This window comes from Vipera ursinii, assembly GCF_947247035.1.
Source record: "Vipera ursinii genome assembly, chromosome: 1".
NCBI lineage: Eukaryota > Metazoa > Chordata > Lepidosauria > Squamata > Viperidae > Vipera > Vipera ursinii.
Genome location: NC_139512.1, coordinates 224,767,946 through 224,782,611, shown reverse-complemented (window position 1 = coordinate 224,782,611; position 14,666 = coordinate 224,767,946). Strand labels below are relative to the sequence as shown.

The following is a 14,666-nucleotide window of genomic DNA, read 5'->3' as shown; positions in this document are numbered from 1 at the left end:
TGATTTATTTGCAGCTGCAGTCCTCGATTTGTTTACATTGCTACAGCGTTGTTGTTTTTTAGTTCAGCGGGGATTTGCAAAAGCCACGAGAGTCACAGCTCATATTAAGAAGCGGCGCTCCTGATCTATAGCTAAGCAGTTCCCAATTTCCACTTGCAAGACAGAGAATTGCATTTCATGGATAGAAAGAACCATGATTGAAACAGAAGCTCCTGACAGCTGCCATGGTTATTGTCTTTTACTACTGGCAAGCCATAGGACACTCCTATTGGGAGTGATGTCATTGCCAACTGTGATGCCATTAATAAGAAAGAGACTAAGGTGCAGCCTTCAGAAAAACATAACTGTCTTCTAGACATCGCCAATTTTCTATTGCAGAGCTACTATACAAGCAAAACTACAGCTTCTCTCTAGCCTTTTGTTCATCAAGCACACTCGTTTCCCAAAATGTTTCTTCCCATTTATAATTATTCACCTGGCTTCGCAGGTATCGCCTTTACTCTATCACCTGAGAGAGGTTTAATGTCAGGTATCTCTTCCCCGTGCTTGTACACGCTGATGGTGACATCTACTATCTCTCCCCCATATTTGTTCTTGACACTGATGCTGTATTTTCCAGAGTCTTCTGATGACACCCCCTTAATTACCAAACTGGCAAGCTTCCCTTGTTCCAATTTAGCTATGTAATGATCACTCTGTTCGATTTCCCTGTCATTCTTAAACCAGATCACATCAGGATCAGGACTACCAAACACGGTGCAGGTCAGATTCAGGGTCTAAAAGAAAAAGAAGAAGAAAAAAATAAGCAGTGGTTTTAGACAATGAGAGGTTTAAGGAAAGGGAAGATTGTAGAACACTCCAGAATTTCAGACTGTATATAAGAGAATCCAAGAGAGGATGAGAAAAATTTCTTCCATTTATTTAACTTCATACCCAAGTCATTGTAAACTGGCCTCACTCTACCCTGGCACTGGCTAAAGACTTTGTTGTGGGTTTTTTTGTGTGTGTGTGTGCTTTGGTATGCTGCTTCCATGATGCCGTTCATTAAATCTCTTGTGTGTTTATTCACAATTTCTTCTTGTCTTAGCTGCAATACCAAAAACACTAAGTGTGTTCTTCAAAAATAAATTTGCATTAGATATACCTGCAAATTAGCATCTATTGTAGACTTATATGGGATGTATCTTTTACTGATTGATTGTATGCTATTGAGTTGATGTAAATTCTCACATAGATGGATTTTCTCCAATACATTCTGTTCCCAACCTGATTCTCTGGGTCGTCCAATGGGACACCCATTGGTACTACAACTGAGTTCATTCACCTTTGTAATCATCTTCTTCTCTTCCAAGAGGTGTGTCTTCACATATTTTTTCTGAGTATGATGATTTGAGCCTGGTCATTTGTGCATCAAGAAAAAACTCTAGGTAGATTTGTTTGCTGATTCATCTATCTATCTATCTATCTATCTATCTGTCTGTCTGTCTGTCTGTCTGTCTGTCTGTCTGTCTGTCTGTCTGTCTGTCGGTCTGTCGGTCTGTCTATCTGTCTATCTGCCTTATCTATCTATCATTTATTTATTCTTGGTATTCTTGGGCATTTTCTCCAATATCAAATTTAAAAACATCTATACACTTTCTATCCTGCTTCTTCAAAGTTGAATGGGTTCATATTACTCAAATGTTCTCTCGAGGAAGCCCTTTTTGCTCTATACACAAAGGCTCCTATTCAAAACTATCCAAGCCAACCAAGTTGTTTTATCCATACCTTGTCTTCCATTATGGTCACAACATCTGGCAAACCACCAACCAGTTTACCACGATCTGTGAATATACAAATATAAAGTTACTATGCTCTGTCCAAGTCCTCTGGCTACTTCAGAGAAAATATAGCATAGCAGGTTCCAATAGCACCCAGTCCTTCTTATGCAGGAGCCTAGGTGCTCTGACGCCATGCTTTATGGGATCTATGGCAGCCACTCCAAAAGAATCTCCTATGACTCTGAGGGACATTGGCAATTAAGAAATATGAAATAAAGAAAGAGAGAAAGAAGAAAGCGAAAGAAAGGGAAAGAAAGAAAGAAAGAAAGAAAGAAAGAAAGAAAGAAAGAAAGGAAGGAAGGAAGGAAGGAAGGAAGGAAGGAAGGAAGGAAGGAAGGAAGGAAGGAAGGAAGGAAGGAAGAAAGAGAAAGAAAGAAAGAAAGAAAGAAAGAAAGAAAGAAAGAAAGAAAGAAAGAAAGAAAGAAAGAAAGAAAGAGAGGGAGGGAGGGAGGGGGGAGGGAGGGAGGAAGGAAGGAAGGAAGGAAGGAAGGAAGGAAGGAAGGAAGGAAGGAAGGAAGGAAGGAAGGAAGGAAGTCTGCAGTAATCAGAAGAACACCACAGCAGCCTTTGCTACCTCAAAACCTCACTCCAAATCAGGACTCTGTCCTACTCTAGCAGTGCTTTAAGCCCACAACAGCCCTCAAGAGAGTTGGATGTGGTTACCTTTGCCACCCATCTTTGAAAAGAGAATCTCAGTGCAAGAATGAAGCAGACATTCTTGAACATTTGTTTTTTAACCATAGTAGAGAGCCTAGTTTGCATCTATCGGTTTAGCAGGCTTTTTGTACAGATATTAGTGGGGGGGGGAAATATTGATTCATTCAGTAGTAGTAAAGAGTTGCTACAGAAAATCTGAAATGACTGGATATAGTCATGATTAGAAATGAAATGACCACAAGGTCATCAGGATGCTTCATCAAAATGGCAACAGACTGCATTAGCAAATGTCCAGGACTCAATGATGAAATAAGACATACTGCTGAAAGCCTGATGTTAGATGACAATACTAAACACATTAGAGTCACAGAAAGAGATCTGAAGTTAGATAGGAGCACTGAGAGGACCATGTTTGCTGGCAATCTGGAATTGTTTGGGGTAATTAGAATTTAAAAAAGAAGCAAAGGCATCCTGGAGGGTTATGATATATAGTTGGATGAAAACATAAACCCCAGATGTGGCAGCTGTGAAATGGCAAATTCTAAAATAGAACTGCAAACAACCTTTTATATAAATCTATGATACAACTGAATTTGGAATATTGCACTCAATTCTGAGCCTGTATAGCTAGAAATTGTACATAGAAGGGAAACAAGCATTATTTAGATTCCAGGCGCAGAAGCAACTGCTCGCAAGGGAAGTTTCAGCTTTTAGGGAAAAAAGGATGAATAAGTGGAACCTGATATAGCCATATAAAATGACACCTTTGAGGAAGCTGAATGAGGAAAGATTCGAGAGACATGAAGTCCTTCATCATAGCTAAACTAGAAAATTTGCTAACTCAAGATGCAATGACGGCTACTAACTTGGGTGGCTTTATGCCTCTTTGATTAATGTGGTTCTTTATTATCTCCATTATCAGAGGCACTTATGCCTCTCAATATCAATTGCTAGGAAATTGGGCAGCAGAGTTTAGTACCCCTGTCTCTTTCTTGGGAGCTTCCTATAAGCACTGGTCCAATGGATGTCTGCAGCAAATGGATGTTTCATCTAAATAGCAAAACATACAACCTCAGGACACAAGTACAAACAGGATGGAATTTGCACTTTGATATTGTGGCACACATTTTGCTTCTTCCCCACCTCTAACATCCATAACTGATCACCCATTGTGGATGTAGAAAGCTGATGTAGGCCTGAGGCCATGAGATCTTCCTAAATTCTTAACTGTGCTTGGGGCTGAGATGCCAAGTGCGTTACACAACTTATGAAGATAATCCTCTGATATTTCTGCACCATCTAAACTTCTTGGCACCTCGCTAACTCACAGACTGTTTTTGTGTCTCTAATAAAAAGTAAAGGTAACAGTTCCTTTATACAGTCATGTCCAAGTTTAGGGGGGGCAGTGTTCATCTCTGTTTCTTGGCCGAGTGAGACAGTGTTGTTTGAAGATGCTTCCATGGTCATGTGGCCAGCATGGCTATACACCAAGGCACACAGAATGCTGTTCCCTTCCCACCAAAGTGGTGCCTATAATCTACTCGCATTTGCCTGCTTTCGAATTGATAGGTTTGCAGGAACAGGGGCAAGTAGCTGGACTCGAACCCAGGATGTCAGTTTTCCAGCTGACAAGCTCAGCATCTTTAACCACTGAGCCACTGTGCCCCTTGTCTCTAATAGGCCTTACAGAAATTTACCTGTACCACTGTTAGTTCTTAAAATTTACCTGTACCACTGTTAGTTCTTAAACACAAATTAAGATAGCTATTGAGCTTGAAGATTAACACTACTTATTCTCACCTGCTAACTCACTTCCTAGAATTATTCAAATATTTAATTTCTCTTTGCCAGGTTACTAATCATCCCCCAGCTTTTCTTCACTTCCATGCACATAGCAAAAAACAAGATTTGTATTGTTCCCTGAAAGATATCACATATGCGGAGCCTAGAGAGCTGTTGGGAGATCCAGCCGGTCTGAATCTGACCGATTGCGGTTAAGAACCTTTATGAGGTCTTATCTCGCAGCGATGGAGGCAGCGAAGTCCAACTACTTTGCTGCCCTCATCGCGTCCGCAGATAATCGCCCGGCCGCCCTGTTTAGGATGACTCACTCCCTCCTTAATCAGGAGGTGAGGGAGGAGCCCTTGCAGGATCGTGCCGAGGAGTTTAGTCAACATCTGGCGGACAAAATCACTCAGATTCAGGCCGGTCTGGATTCCGACTGGGCGGAGTCTGATGGGGGGAGACGAGCGGTCTTGGGAATGTTATCTGGGAAGAATTCGACCCTGTGACTCTGGAAGAGGTGGACAGGATAATGGGGAGGCTGAGTTCCACCACGTGTTTATTGGACCTGTGCCCCTCCTGGCTGGTATATGCAGCTCAGGAGGGGACACAAGGCTGCTCCAGGCAGTAATAACTGCTTCTTTGAGGAAGGGTAGCTTCCCTGCTGCCTTGAAGGGGCTGGTGGTGAGGCCCCTCCTCAAGAAGCCTGCCCTGGACCCGGCTATTTTGAACAACTATCATCCGGTCTCCAACCTTCGCTTTTTGGCAAAGGTTGTTGAGAGTGTGGTGGCACATCAGCTCCCTCTGTTCCTGGAGGAAGCGCATTATCTGGACCCCTACCAATCGGGTTTTAGGCCCGGGTACAGCATGGAGACGGCATTGGTCGCACTGGTGAATGATCTCTGGCGGGCTCGGGACAGGGGTTGTTCCTCTGTCCTAGTCCTATTAGACCTCTCAGCGGCTTTTGATACCATTGACCATGGTATCTTACTGCGGCACCTCAGGGGGTTGAGAGTGGGTGGCACTGTTTTACCGTGGTTCTCCTCCTACCTCCTGGGTCATTCGCAGTCAGTGTTGGCAGGGGGGCAGAGGTCGGCCTCAAGGCTTCTCATTTGTGGAGTCCCTCAGGGGTCTGTCCTCTCGCCCCTCCTGTTCAACATCTATATGAAGCCGCTGGGTGAGATCATTCGTGGTTTGGGGGTGGGGTATCATCAGTATGTTGATGATACCCAACTTTTTTATTTCCACCCCAAATCAACCCAGTGATGCCCTCGCCGTGATGTCCCGTTGCCTGGAGGCGGTGAGGGTCTGGATGGGGAGGAACAAGCTTTGTCTTAATCCCAACAAGACTGAGTGGCTGTGCATACCGGCATCTTGGGTTACCCAGTTTATTCCATCTTTAACTATGGGGGGTGAGGTGTTACCCCCTGTAGATAGGGCTCGCAACTTGGGTGTCCTCCTGGATTCACAGCTCAGTTTAGAAGATCATATAGGAGCCGTGACCAGGGGGGCTTTTGCCCAGGTTCGCCTGGTGCGCCAGTTGTGGCCCTATTTGGATCAAGATGCCCTACGTACAGTCACTCATGTGCTCATGACCTCTTGGATTTACTACTGCAATGCTCTCTACATGGGGCTGCCCTTGAGGACCACTCAGAGGCTCCAACTGGTGCAGAATGCGGCCGCGCGAGTGGTGATGGGGGTCTCCTGATACTCCCATATAACACCTCTGCTCCGTGAGCTGCATTGGCTTCAAGTTGCCCTTCGGGTGAGATTCAAGGTGCTGGTGATGACCTATAAAGCCCTAAATGGAATGGGTCCGGATTATTTACGGGAGCACCTTCTGCTGGTGTTAACTTCCCATCGTCCTGTGCGCTCCCACAGAGTGGGCCTCCTCAGGGTGCCATCAGCCAGGGAATGCCGACTGGCTGCCCCCAGGGGGAGAGAATTCTCTGTGGGTGCACCTGCCCTCTGGAACCAGCTCCCTGTTGAGCTCCGGATGTCTCCCGACCTTCGCTCCTTTTGCCACGACCTGAAAACTTGGTTATTTGAGCTTGCCGGCCTGGACTGAGGGATTGGAATTTTAAATTTTTAGAATGTGATTTATTTGTTGGGGCTAATTTAATTTAATTTATTTTTAATTTAGTATATTGTGTTTTAACTGCCCTGTACACCGCCCCGAGTCCTTCAGGAGAAGGGTGGTATATAAATCCAATAAAATAAATAAAAATAAAATAAATATGCAATACACTGAGTTATGTAGGTCTCCCCAAAGGCATACCTACATATTCCCAAGCTGTGGATTTTATTCCAGGTAGGTGTATTCATTTGATTCCCCAAACATACCTAGCTTGTGCAGATAAACTTGACAGAAACCATTGAGGTGTCACAAGTGGATTCTCAGGGAAGAAACAGATATATTTTTCCCACTTAAGAATAATACTAGGATAGCAAATGGAGAAAGGAACAGAGAGGACAGTCACAGTGTGCAGCTGACAGCCCTAGCTTCAAATTATGGCGAATTGTTTTCCAGACTGATTGCCTAAAGTGCTTTAGGAGCAGTGAAATATCATAGTAAAATATCATAGCAATATTCTAATTCTCAGTGCTCATTGCTTTTATCTCAGTACACCCTGCTTTGGTGTAAAATGTGTTTGTGGGGGGGATGCAAGAGCACATCTTTAAATATCCATTTGGAAAGTGGGGTGAACTACCATTATAATTTTCTTTGGGGTCAAAAAAAAAGACTTAATATCATCCTACCATAATCCTTGCACCTATCTTTTTTGAAATCTTCTGTAATTTTCCAGATTTATTGCCTTAGGGCAGCTCTTTTCTTTGGAACATTTTTTCAAATAAATTGCCCTACCAGTAATACCCCTATGGAAAGGCAAATGAGTGAAAAACATGCCCTCCCACAGATATACTGTAGTCTATCCAGACGAATGTGAAACTTGCCGTCCAAGATGAATGTGAAGCTTGCATCTATCCTTGTAAAACAAGGGCCCCCAACCCCAGAGCCATGGCCCGGAACTGGGCTGTGCAAATGGTGGGCAAGCATGCGCGCAAGCAGTTTCACTTGCACAAATGGAGCTCCACTTGTGCAAGTGGAACGGCATGTACTCCCACACACCCCCTCTCCTCCCCTCTGCTGGTCCGCAAAGCCAGAACGGTTGGGGGACCACTGTTCTAAAATATTGTGAGCTTCTTAGCAAGGGCAACCTTGATCCTGTATGCATTTGCATACACACAAATCCTTACCATGATCATTTTTATTTCAAAGGAGGGGATAGCAATAGCAGTAGCACTTACACTTACGTACCACTTCACAGTGCTTTACAGCCCTCTCTAAGCGGTTTACTGAGTCAGCATATTTCCCCCAACAACCTGGGTCCTCATTTTATGGACCTTGGATGGATGGAAGGCTGAGTCAACCATGAGCAGGTGAGAATTGAATTGCTATCAGTTGCACAATGAGCCTGCAATACTGAATTCTGACCACTGCGCCACCATTAGGGAGTGCCCTAATGGAAAGAATTCTGTTGTGTACAAGTACATCAGCCTAATCATATGAAAATTATCAAGCTCAATCCTTGCAGTAGAGTCAACTTTGTCTACAAATTTCCAGTTCACCGAGAAACAAAAATTGCATCTGAAATTTCATTTCTTTTAACCAAAAGATGACGAACGTAAGAGCATTTTTGCACTTAATATTTGACATGCCTTATACCTCGTAAGTCATGTCTATTTCTATTCTCACTGTTTTTATTCCATTCCGTCAATGTGGGAAAAAAAATCTAGTTATTTGTTGAAGTTCATTTACCAAACTAATGAATTCTTTATTATAGCCAATGGCTAGAGGTTCAAATAGCCTTCTGCAGTAAACATCCATACCATAACACAATAATAAGAGAAAGCAACATGAGATTGTATGAGACAACTGGATCTGTTGAGAGAAATTGCCTCTCAGTTTTGCTGACGTACTCTCATTATCTTCTGCTGACGGGGCACCAGCAGAACTGATAATCCATCACTCTCCCCAGTTGCAATCTTATAGTCTATCACTTCTATGTTTGTCTACACCTGTTTTATTGCATATATATTATTGCTTGGATGTTCTAGTTCTAAACTATTGGATAGCCCTCAGCAATAATAAAGAATTCATTCATCCATCCAATAATATCAAATTATTAACTAGATAAAAGAGGGGAAACAGATTTCTGGATCAAGATTTGTATTCATGTTTCTTGACCGAATGGGGAAGGGAATGTCCTGGTCAGTCTAAGGTGGGTCAAATTGTTTGCCAACTCACTAAACCAAAGAAGCAAATCTGGTTAGCTGTACACAACTCATATTTCTACCACAATCATTAAGCATTTTTGATGAGAATCATTCTTTGTATAAGATCACCTTTTTCATAATACAATCAAAACTTTTCATTTTTATTAGAATGCTATCTCCTATTCTTCCATATTCATACTGGATATTCCTTTATATATTTACTTTCAAATACTCACTTTTCTCAGCAAAAGCAGCTGCCCTAAAGTGAGGAAAAAAGTAGAGAAAATTAACATCCCCGTACAATGATGCTGATGGCCCAAATAAAGTAATTGCAAAATTTGTGTCTAAAGCAAAAAAAAAAAGTTAAAATCTTACTTGAGCCGTTGGAATTCTTCATAGGCCTCATCAAAAGCTGCAGTGAAACATTTCAGCATGTTAGGAAGTTGACTTCATGAGTTGGCAGAAATGCTAGCATGTATTTCTTTCTGCACCCTCCCCCCGGCCCGGCCACAGCCTACAGTGTGATATAAAATCTAAAAACAGGAATCAAAGTCAGTCTTCATGAGACGTGGAATGAATAAAGATAATGCATGTTCCTTGAACATTCCAAGCACACAATTAGTGCTTATTAATAAACCAAAGAGAAAATAGGCAATTTCCACAATATGTTTGATGTTCAATGGGTGGTAAAAATTCCTACCTTGCCCAGATAGGTCGATTGTCCGCTTGTGGGCTTCTTTGCCATCAAACAGCTCAAAAGTATATTTCCCTTTATCTTTTTCAGTAGGCTCACATATCTGCATCCATGCAACTTCATCGCTACCACCGATTCTCATCTTTTCACTTGAAGAAACCTTAGCTTCCCTAGTTAAACAAAGAGGCCGCGTTCAAGCAAACATGCACCATTTTGATATACCTGGATGTTACAAAACAGGAGAGGGGTTGTCAGATCTGCCACAACTGAAATCCCTAAATAGAAATGATAGTGGGCTCCACTTGTTGAGAAAGGCATAGTTTATTAGAGATCAAGTGTATTGCAGTATTGCAAAGCCAGAACTGAAAATGATGTGCCAAAATCCCTAGGTTTTACTTTTCCTTCCCTTAACTGTCTTCATTGCCCTGCCAGTATAACCAATCAGGTTCAGGCATTGATGTTTTCCTAATGGTCAGTCCAAGCGTAGTTTGCTATGCAGCCCCCTCCTTTTTTCAACTGGGTGACCTTGAGGCAGCATCTCGAGGAGATATAGCACTTACTTTCATTTCCCAAAGCATTCTCTTCTTCATCCCCGCTCCCCACAGTTCATGGCAGTCTGTCACTGCATAACAGCAAAACACAAGCAAGCACAAGGTGGCAGCTGACAGGGATGTTCCTGTTTCTCTTAAAACTAGTTTCAAGCAGCCAGAAAGTCTCAAGCAAAAGTATAAATGCCACATGAATCCTAAAAGTGCATGTTTAAAAAAAATGTCTGTGGGAAGCTGGTGTTCAAAAAAGTACCAATAGATTCCACCAATTATGTTCAAATCCTTTGTGTATCTTAAGCAAGCAAACATAGATATTATAGTTAAAGTTGTAAATGTAAGTTTGTTGCAAGAGAGTACTGAAGCTGCAGTTCAAGAAAAGTTTTCTACATTTTCATTATTGGAGGTATGTGAGCTATCTGACTATCAAGAAATCTAATAATTAAAAAAAGCTGATTTTTCTTCACATTGCAGCCTCAATACAATCTTGCAAAAGATTGGGAATTTGCAAACTTCAATCCGAAGGACTGTCTTTGAGCAAAAAGACTGTTGAAGCATTATATCCTCTGTACCTATAAAGAACAGGAAATTCTGAGATAATTTTTTAAAAAAAATTCAGCAAGATTGTTTTTTCAGAAAATAACATCTCCAGCTGGCCTTTCCTTTAAATTCTTTCCTCTTTCATTTCTATTTTATACTTATTTTTGCTCTGTTTGTATTTCAATGTAATAATCTACATGAAGCTTAAAAGCATTTCATTTTGTTTTTCTTTTGCTTTTTAAAGAAAAGCATTTCCCTCCTAGGGAGTTTTATATTACTTCTGCTGTTTATCATTTATAGTGGTTTCAGGATGCATCTTGCATTTTCTGAGAGAGAGAGGGGTGAGGGGGGAAAAGACAAGGAAGAATAGCTGAATATTCTGAGGGGAAATTGGCACAATTAAAGAGATGAGCAAAAGGAGAGCAAGCAAAAGCATGCAGTTGTATGACTGGTTAATCAAAGTTTTGTGAGTCACAAACAGGAAGGAAACAGAGGCAAAGAAAAATGACAGTTTCAGCTCTGGATCAAAACATATCCTGAGTACAATCTCCAATACCTGCAGACAGGGCTGGGAAAACACTTATTTGGAGCTTCATAGAACTACTAACAACTGTAGCAGATAATTATGAACTTTGTAGAACTGCAGCCACATTCAGAAATGAGGTGCTGGCTATGAAGAAGAATAGCTGAAGAATCAGAGACATTTCTTCAATCCTATGGGGCAGTCATGAAAAATTCAAAGGAAACCTGATATTTCATCTAAAGTTTTCAAGTTTAAAAAAGTCTCTGGGAATCATAGCATGCTTTACTTCTTTGTGCTTTTGTTAACGGATAACTTTAGGTACGATGACCTTCATATTGCTTTGCATATTTAATGCTGAGGTCTAAATTGCTCCCCGGTAGAGTGTGAGATTAAATCAGGAAAAGAACCAGCTCACATTCCACCTGTCCAGAACAGAACAATACAAACTGATGGGATTTGACCTAACAAGAAACTGATCTAGGAAGGAATGGTTAAAGATGTAGTGATTAATGTGTTGTCCTAGAAACCAGGAGACTGTGAATTCTAGTCCCGTCTCTGCCATGAAAGCCAGCTGGGTGCGTCACAGGGTTGTTGTGGGGGAAAATAGGAGGAGGAAAGAGTATTAGGTGTGTTTATTGTCTTGAGTTATTCATAAAGTAATAAAGGTGGGGGTGGGAAAATCAATAAATAATAAGCATCAACTTCCTCAGCCAAACAGACCTACAGCTTGAAGCTCCATTAGATCTCCACTTTTCAGTGGGTGGATGATTGGCTGCTGTGAGTGGCCGCTGGCTTGAAGATTTGTCCCAGGCTTCCTGCTTTGCAAGGTCCTGAGGATGATTCAGGGATGACTGGGGATTTGCAGCCAATGCTGGCAGCTGTGCTGATGACAGTATGAAAACATATATCGGCTCATTTGTCATGCAAAACCTGTCACTGGGGGATATAATTTATTCCTTTTTTAAAAAGTTGGAAATGACCATCTGAGCTGTAATTTTCCTGCCTGCATCATCAACATCATTCCCAAAATGAGTTTTCAATAGCTACTGAATACCAGATGACATTCATGCAGGATGCAGAACTTTGTTCTCTCTTACTTGTGATACCAGCTTGATTTCATTTCCTCCATGTAATATTTCAAGAAACACTGCAGCCTTATTCCTTCCGGAGTGCAATGGATCTTCAGAGGAAAAGCTGATTTACCTGCAGTCAGAAAAAAAACGTTGTTCATAAACAGTCTTAAATTATAAGGTCTAACCTCTTAAATAATAACAGCAGTTTCTTAATGCAGTGGGCTTTGTGCTCGAAATTCACAGTTTGAAACCCCAAATACTTCTACTGGAGGTTTTCCACAAAATACACCTCACCTTAAAACTGTACAAGAGTCTTTTGTTATATGTAAACATAAATGACATTTATTTCAAAAGTTGTTACTGGCCCTTGTTGATCGATTAAAAAAAAATTCTGCCATCAGAAAACTATCCAATGTCCTCTCTCCAAATTACAAAGTATTATCTTCATTACCAAAATGTACAAACATTATGAGCCGTGGCGCAGTGGTTAGAATGCAGTACTGCAGGCTACTTCGGTTGACTGCCGGCTGCCAGCAGTTTAGCAGTTTGAGTCTCACCAGCTCAAGGTTGACTCTACCTTCCATCCTTCTGAGGTTGGTAAAATGAGGACCCAGATTGTTGGAGGCAATTATGCTGACTCTGTCAACTACTCAGAGAGGTGCTATAAAGCACTGTGAAGCAATATATAAGTCTAAGTGCTATTACTATTTACTACATAATAATGATAAATGTCAAAAATAGAAAATATTACTATCAACTTCTGCTATTCTTATAAAGTGCCAGTAAATGCCAATTTTCTAATTTTTAGTTTAAGACATGCATTTCTATTTAAGGTGATGTACTAAATTTAAAATGATTTAGTATTGAATTGAATCCTTGACTAAGAACATGGTACTGTCTGATAGATTCTTATTTACAGATATAACAAACTGTATTGTCTTAAGTCTACTTCAGTAAATGAAGCAAAACCTAACAGATGGAAAAATATTTTACTTCTGCCAGATAGTAGCACCTTGCTGATTCTGGGTCACCTCAAGCTAAGCACAACTGCACCTCTTTAGTACTTGGATTCTAATCAAATTCTAACCACCCAGGTGATATGAATATGCTACGTAATATTCTCTATGTTAATGAATGCTCAAAGATTTTATATTTATTTCCTAAAACCTGGAAATACAGAATAACAGAGTTGGAAGGACCTTGGAGGACTTCTAGTACAACACGCTGTTCAGGCAGGAAATCCTACCTACACCATTTCAGACAAATGGTTGTCTAATATCTTCTTTAAAACCTCCAGTGATAGAGTACCAGAACTTCTGGAGGCGGGTTGTTCCACTGATTAATTGTTTAACTGTCAGAAAATTTCTCCTTAGTTCTAGGTTGGTTCTCTTCTTACAGAGTGATCTTCAATGATCACCTTTTAACCTTTCAGAAGGCCATCAGAGCTGGCCTTTTACCCAGGCACTGGGACAGTATGAGGATATCTGAAGCTGGTGGTGAGGTATCCCAAGGAAATGATGCTGACTATAGCGGACTCATCTCCCTTTCAAGGCCATTGAACCAGCTCGGTCTGAAGACGTTTCTGCAATCATGTAGCCAGCATGATGTCACGGAGTGCTGTTACCTTCCCACCAAATTGGTACCTATTTGTCCACTAGTATTTGTATGCTTTCAAACTGCTAGGTTGGCAGGAGCTGTAGCAAGAACGGGAGCTCACCCCGTCACGTGGCACTCGGGTCTCAAACCTAGGCTGCCGGCTTTCCAGCCGACAAGTCCAGCCTCTTAACCACTGAGCCACTGCGCTGCTTGGTTTATGATTTTATAGTTATTCATTTTATTGTTCTGAGCTATCCAGAGTTATGCTTAAGATGAGCGGCCATATAAATCTAAATAAAACAAATAAAAATGACATTTACTCACCACTGATTCTACTCAATCCCTGAATTATATCATCATATACTGAGGAGAAAAGGAGAAACAATATTCAATCAGTATAGAACAGACTGCTATGTGGTATTCATATGAAAAAACATTCAGATAAACATCAAAAATGCCATAAGAATTATTTCAGAAAACCTTACAGTTTGTATCTCTTCCTTTTGCATTTACCTGTTGTAGTCCTCATAGAGGTAAAGTACATAGATAAGCCTAATGAGACCTGTTTAAACTTTGCCTCTGGTACATCGTGTCTCATTGGTGATTTTAATAAATCTGTTGCCAATCAACAGTGTTGCCATTTTACAGATGGGTATGCATTTAAAGTGGCAGCAAAACAGGAATCCTAAGAGGAGGAGATGGCAGCAGTTGTATCAACTGCTGAAGGAATTATTATTATTATTATTATTATTATTATTATTATTATTATTATTATTATTATTATTATTTTATTATTATTTTATTTATATACCGCCCTTCTCCCGAAGGACTCAGGGAACACAACACTTAGAAGACAACTATCAAGCACAAAAGTAAAACCATCTTTGGAGGCCCATTAAATGGACATGGTCAGAGAACAATACCTACGAGGCAACTGCTGCCTCAGAGAACAAAGGCCTAAACTGACTTTTGCTCATGAGCACAGCTCTCTCAAAAAGTGTACACTTCTGGGAAGTATCTTTTTTTCTTTTTCTACTCTGAATTAATAAAACTGGCAGTGCAAACTGGACAACAGCTGCAAGTTTTAATTGCTACTCCTAATAATGCTGCTGTTTTCATTAAGTAGGAAGTATTTGCCCAAAAGCAGGACACTTAAGT

The 14,666-nt window shown here is 41.0% G+C and overlaps 1 protein-coding gene across 1 annotated transcript in view; it reads right to left on the bottom strand.

Annotated features, from left to right (window-relative positions):
- Positions 1–467: 467 nt before the first annotated feature.
- The window catches only part of MYOM2 (myomesin 2), a gene marked incomplete at both ends in the record, with an annotated part of 84,471 nt that continues 70,272 nt past the window's right edge, over positions 468–14,666 (bottom strand). The window contains 7 exon segments of the mRNA XM_083350171.1: positions 468–776; positions 1,768–1,823; positions 8,774–8,796; positions 8,913–8,949; positions 9,238–9,401; positions 11,937–12,042; positions 13,833–13,871. Of these exon segments, the coding sequence (XP_083206297.1) occupies positions 468–776; positions 1,768–1,823; positions 8,774–8,796; positions 8,913–8,949; positions 9,238–9,401; positions 11,937–12,042; positions 13,833–13,871 (734 nt within the window).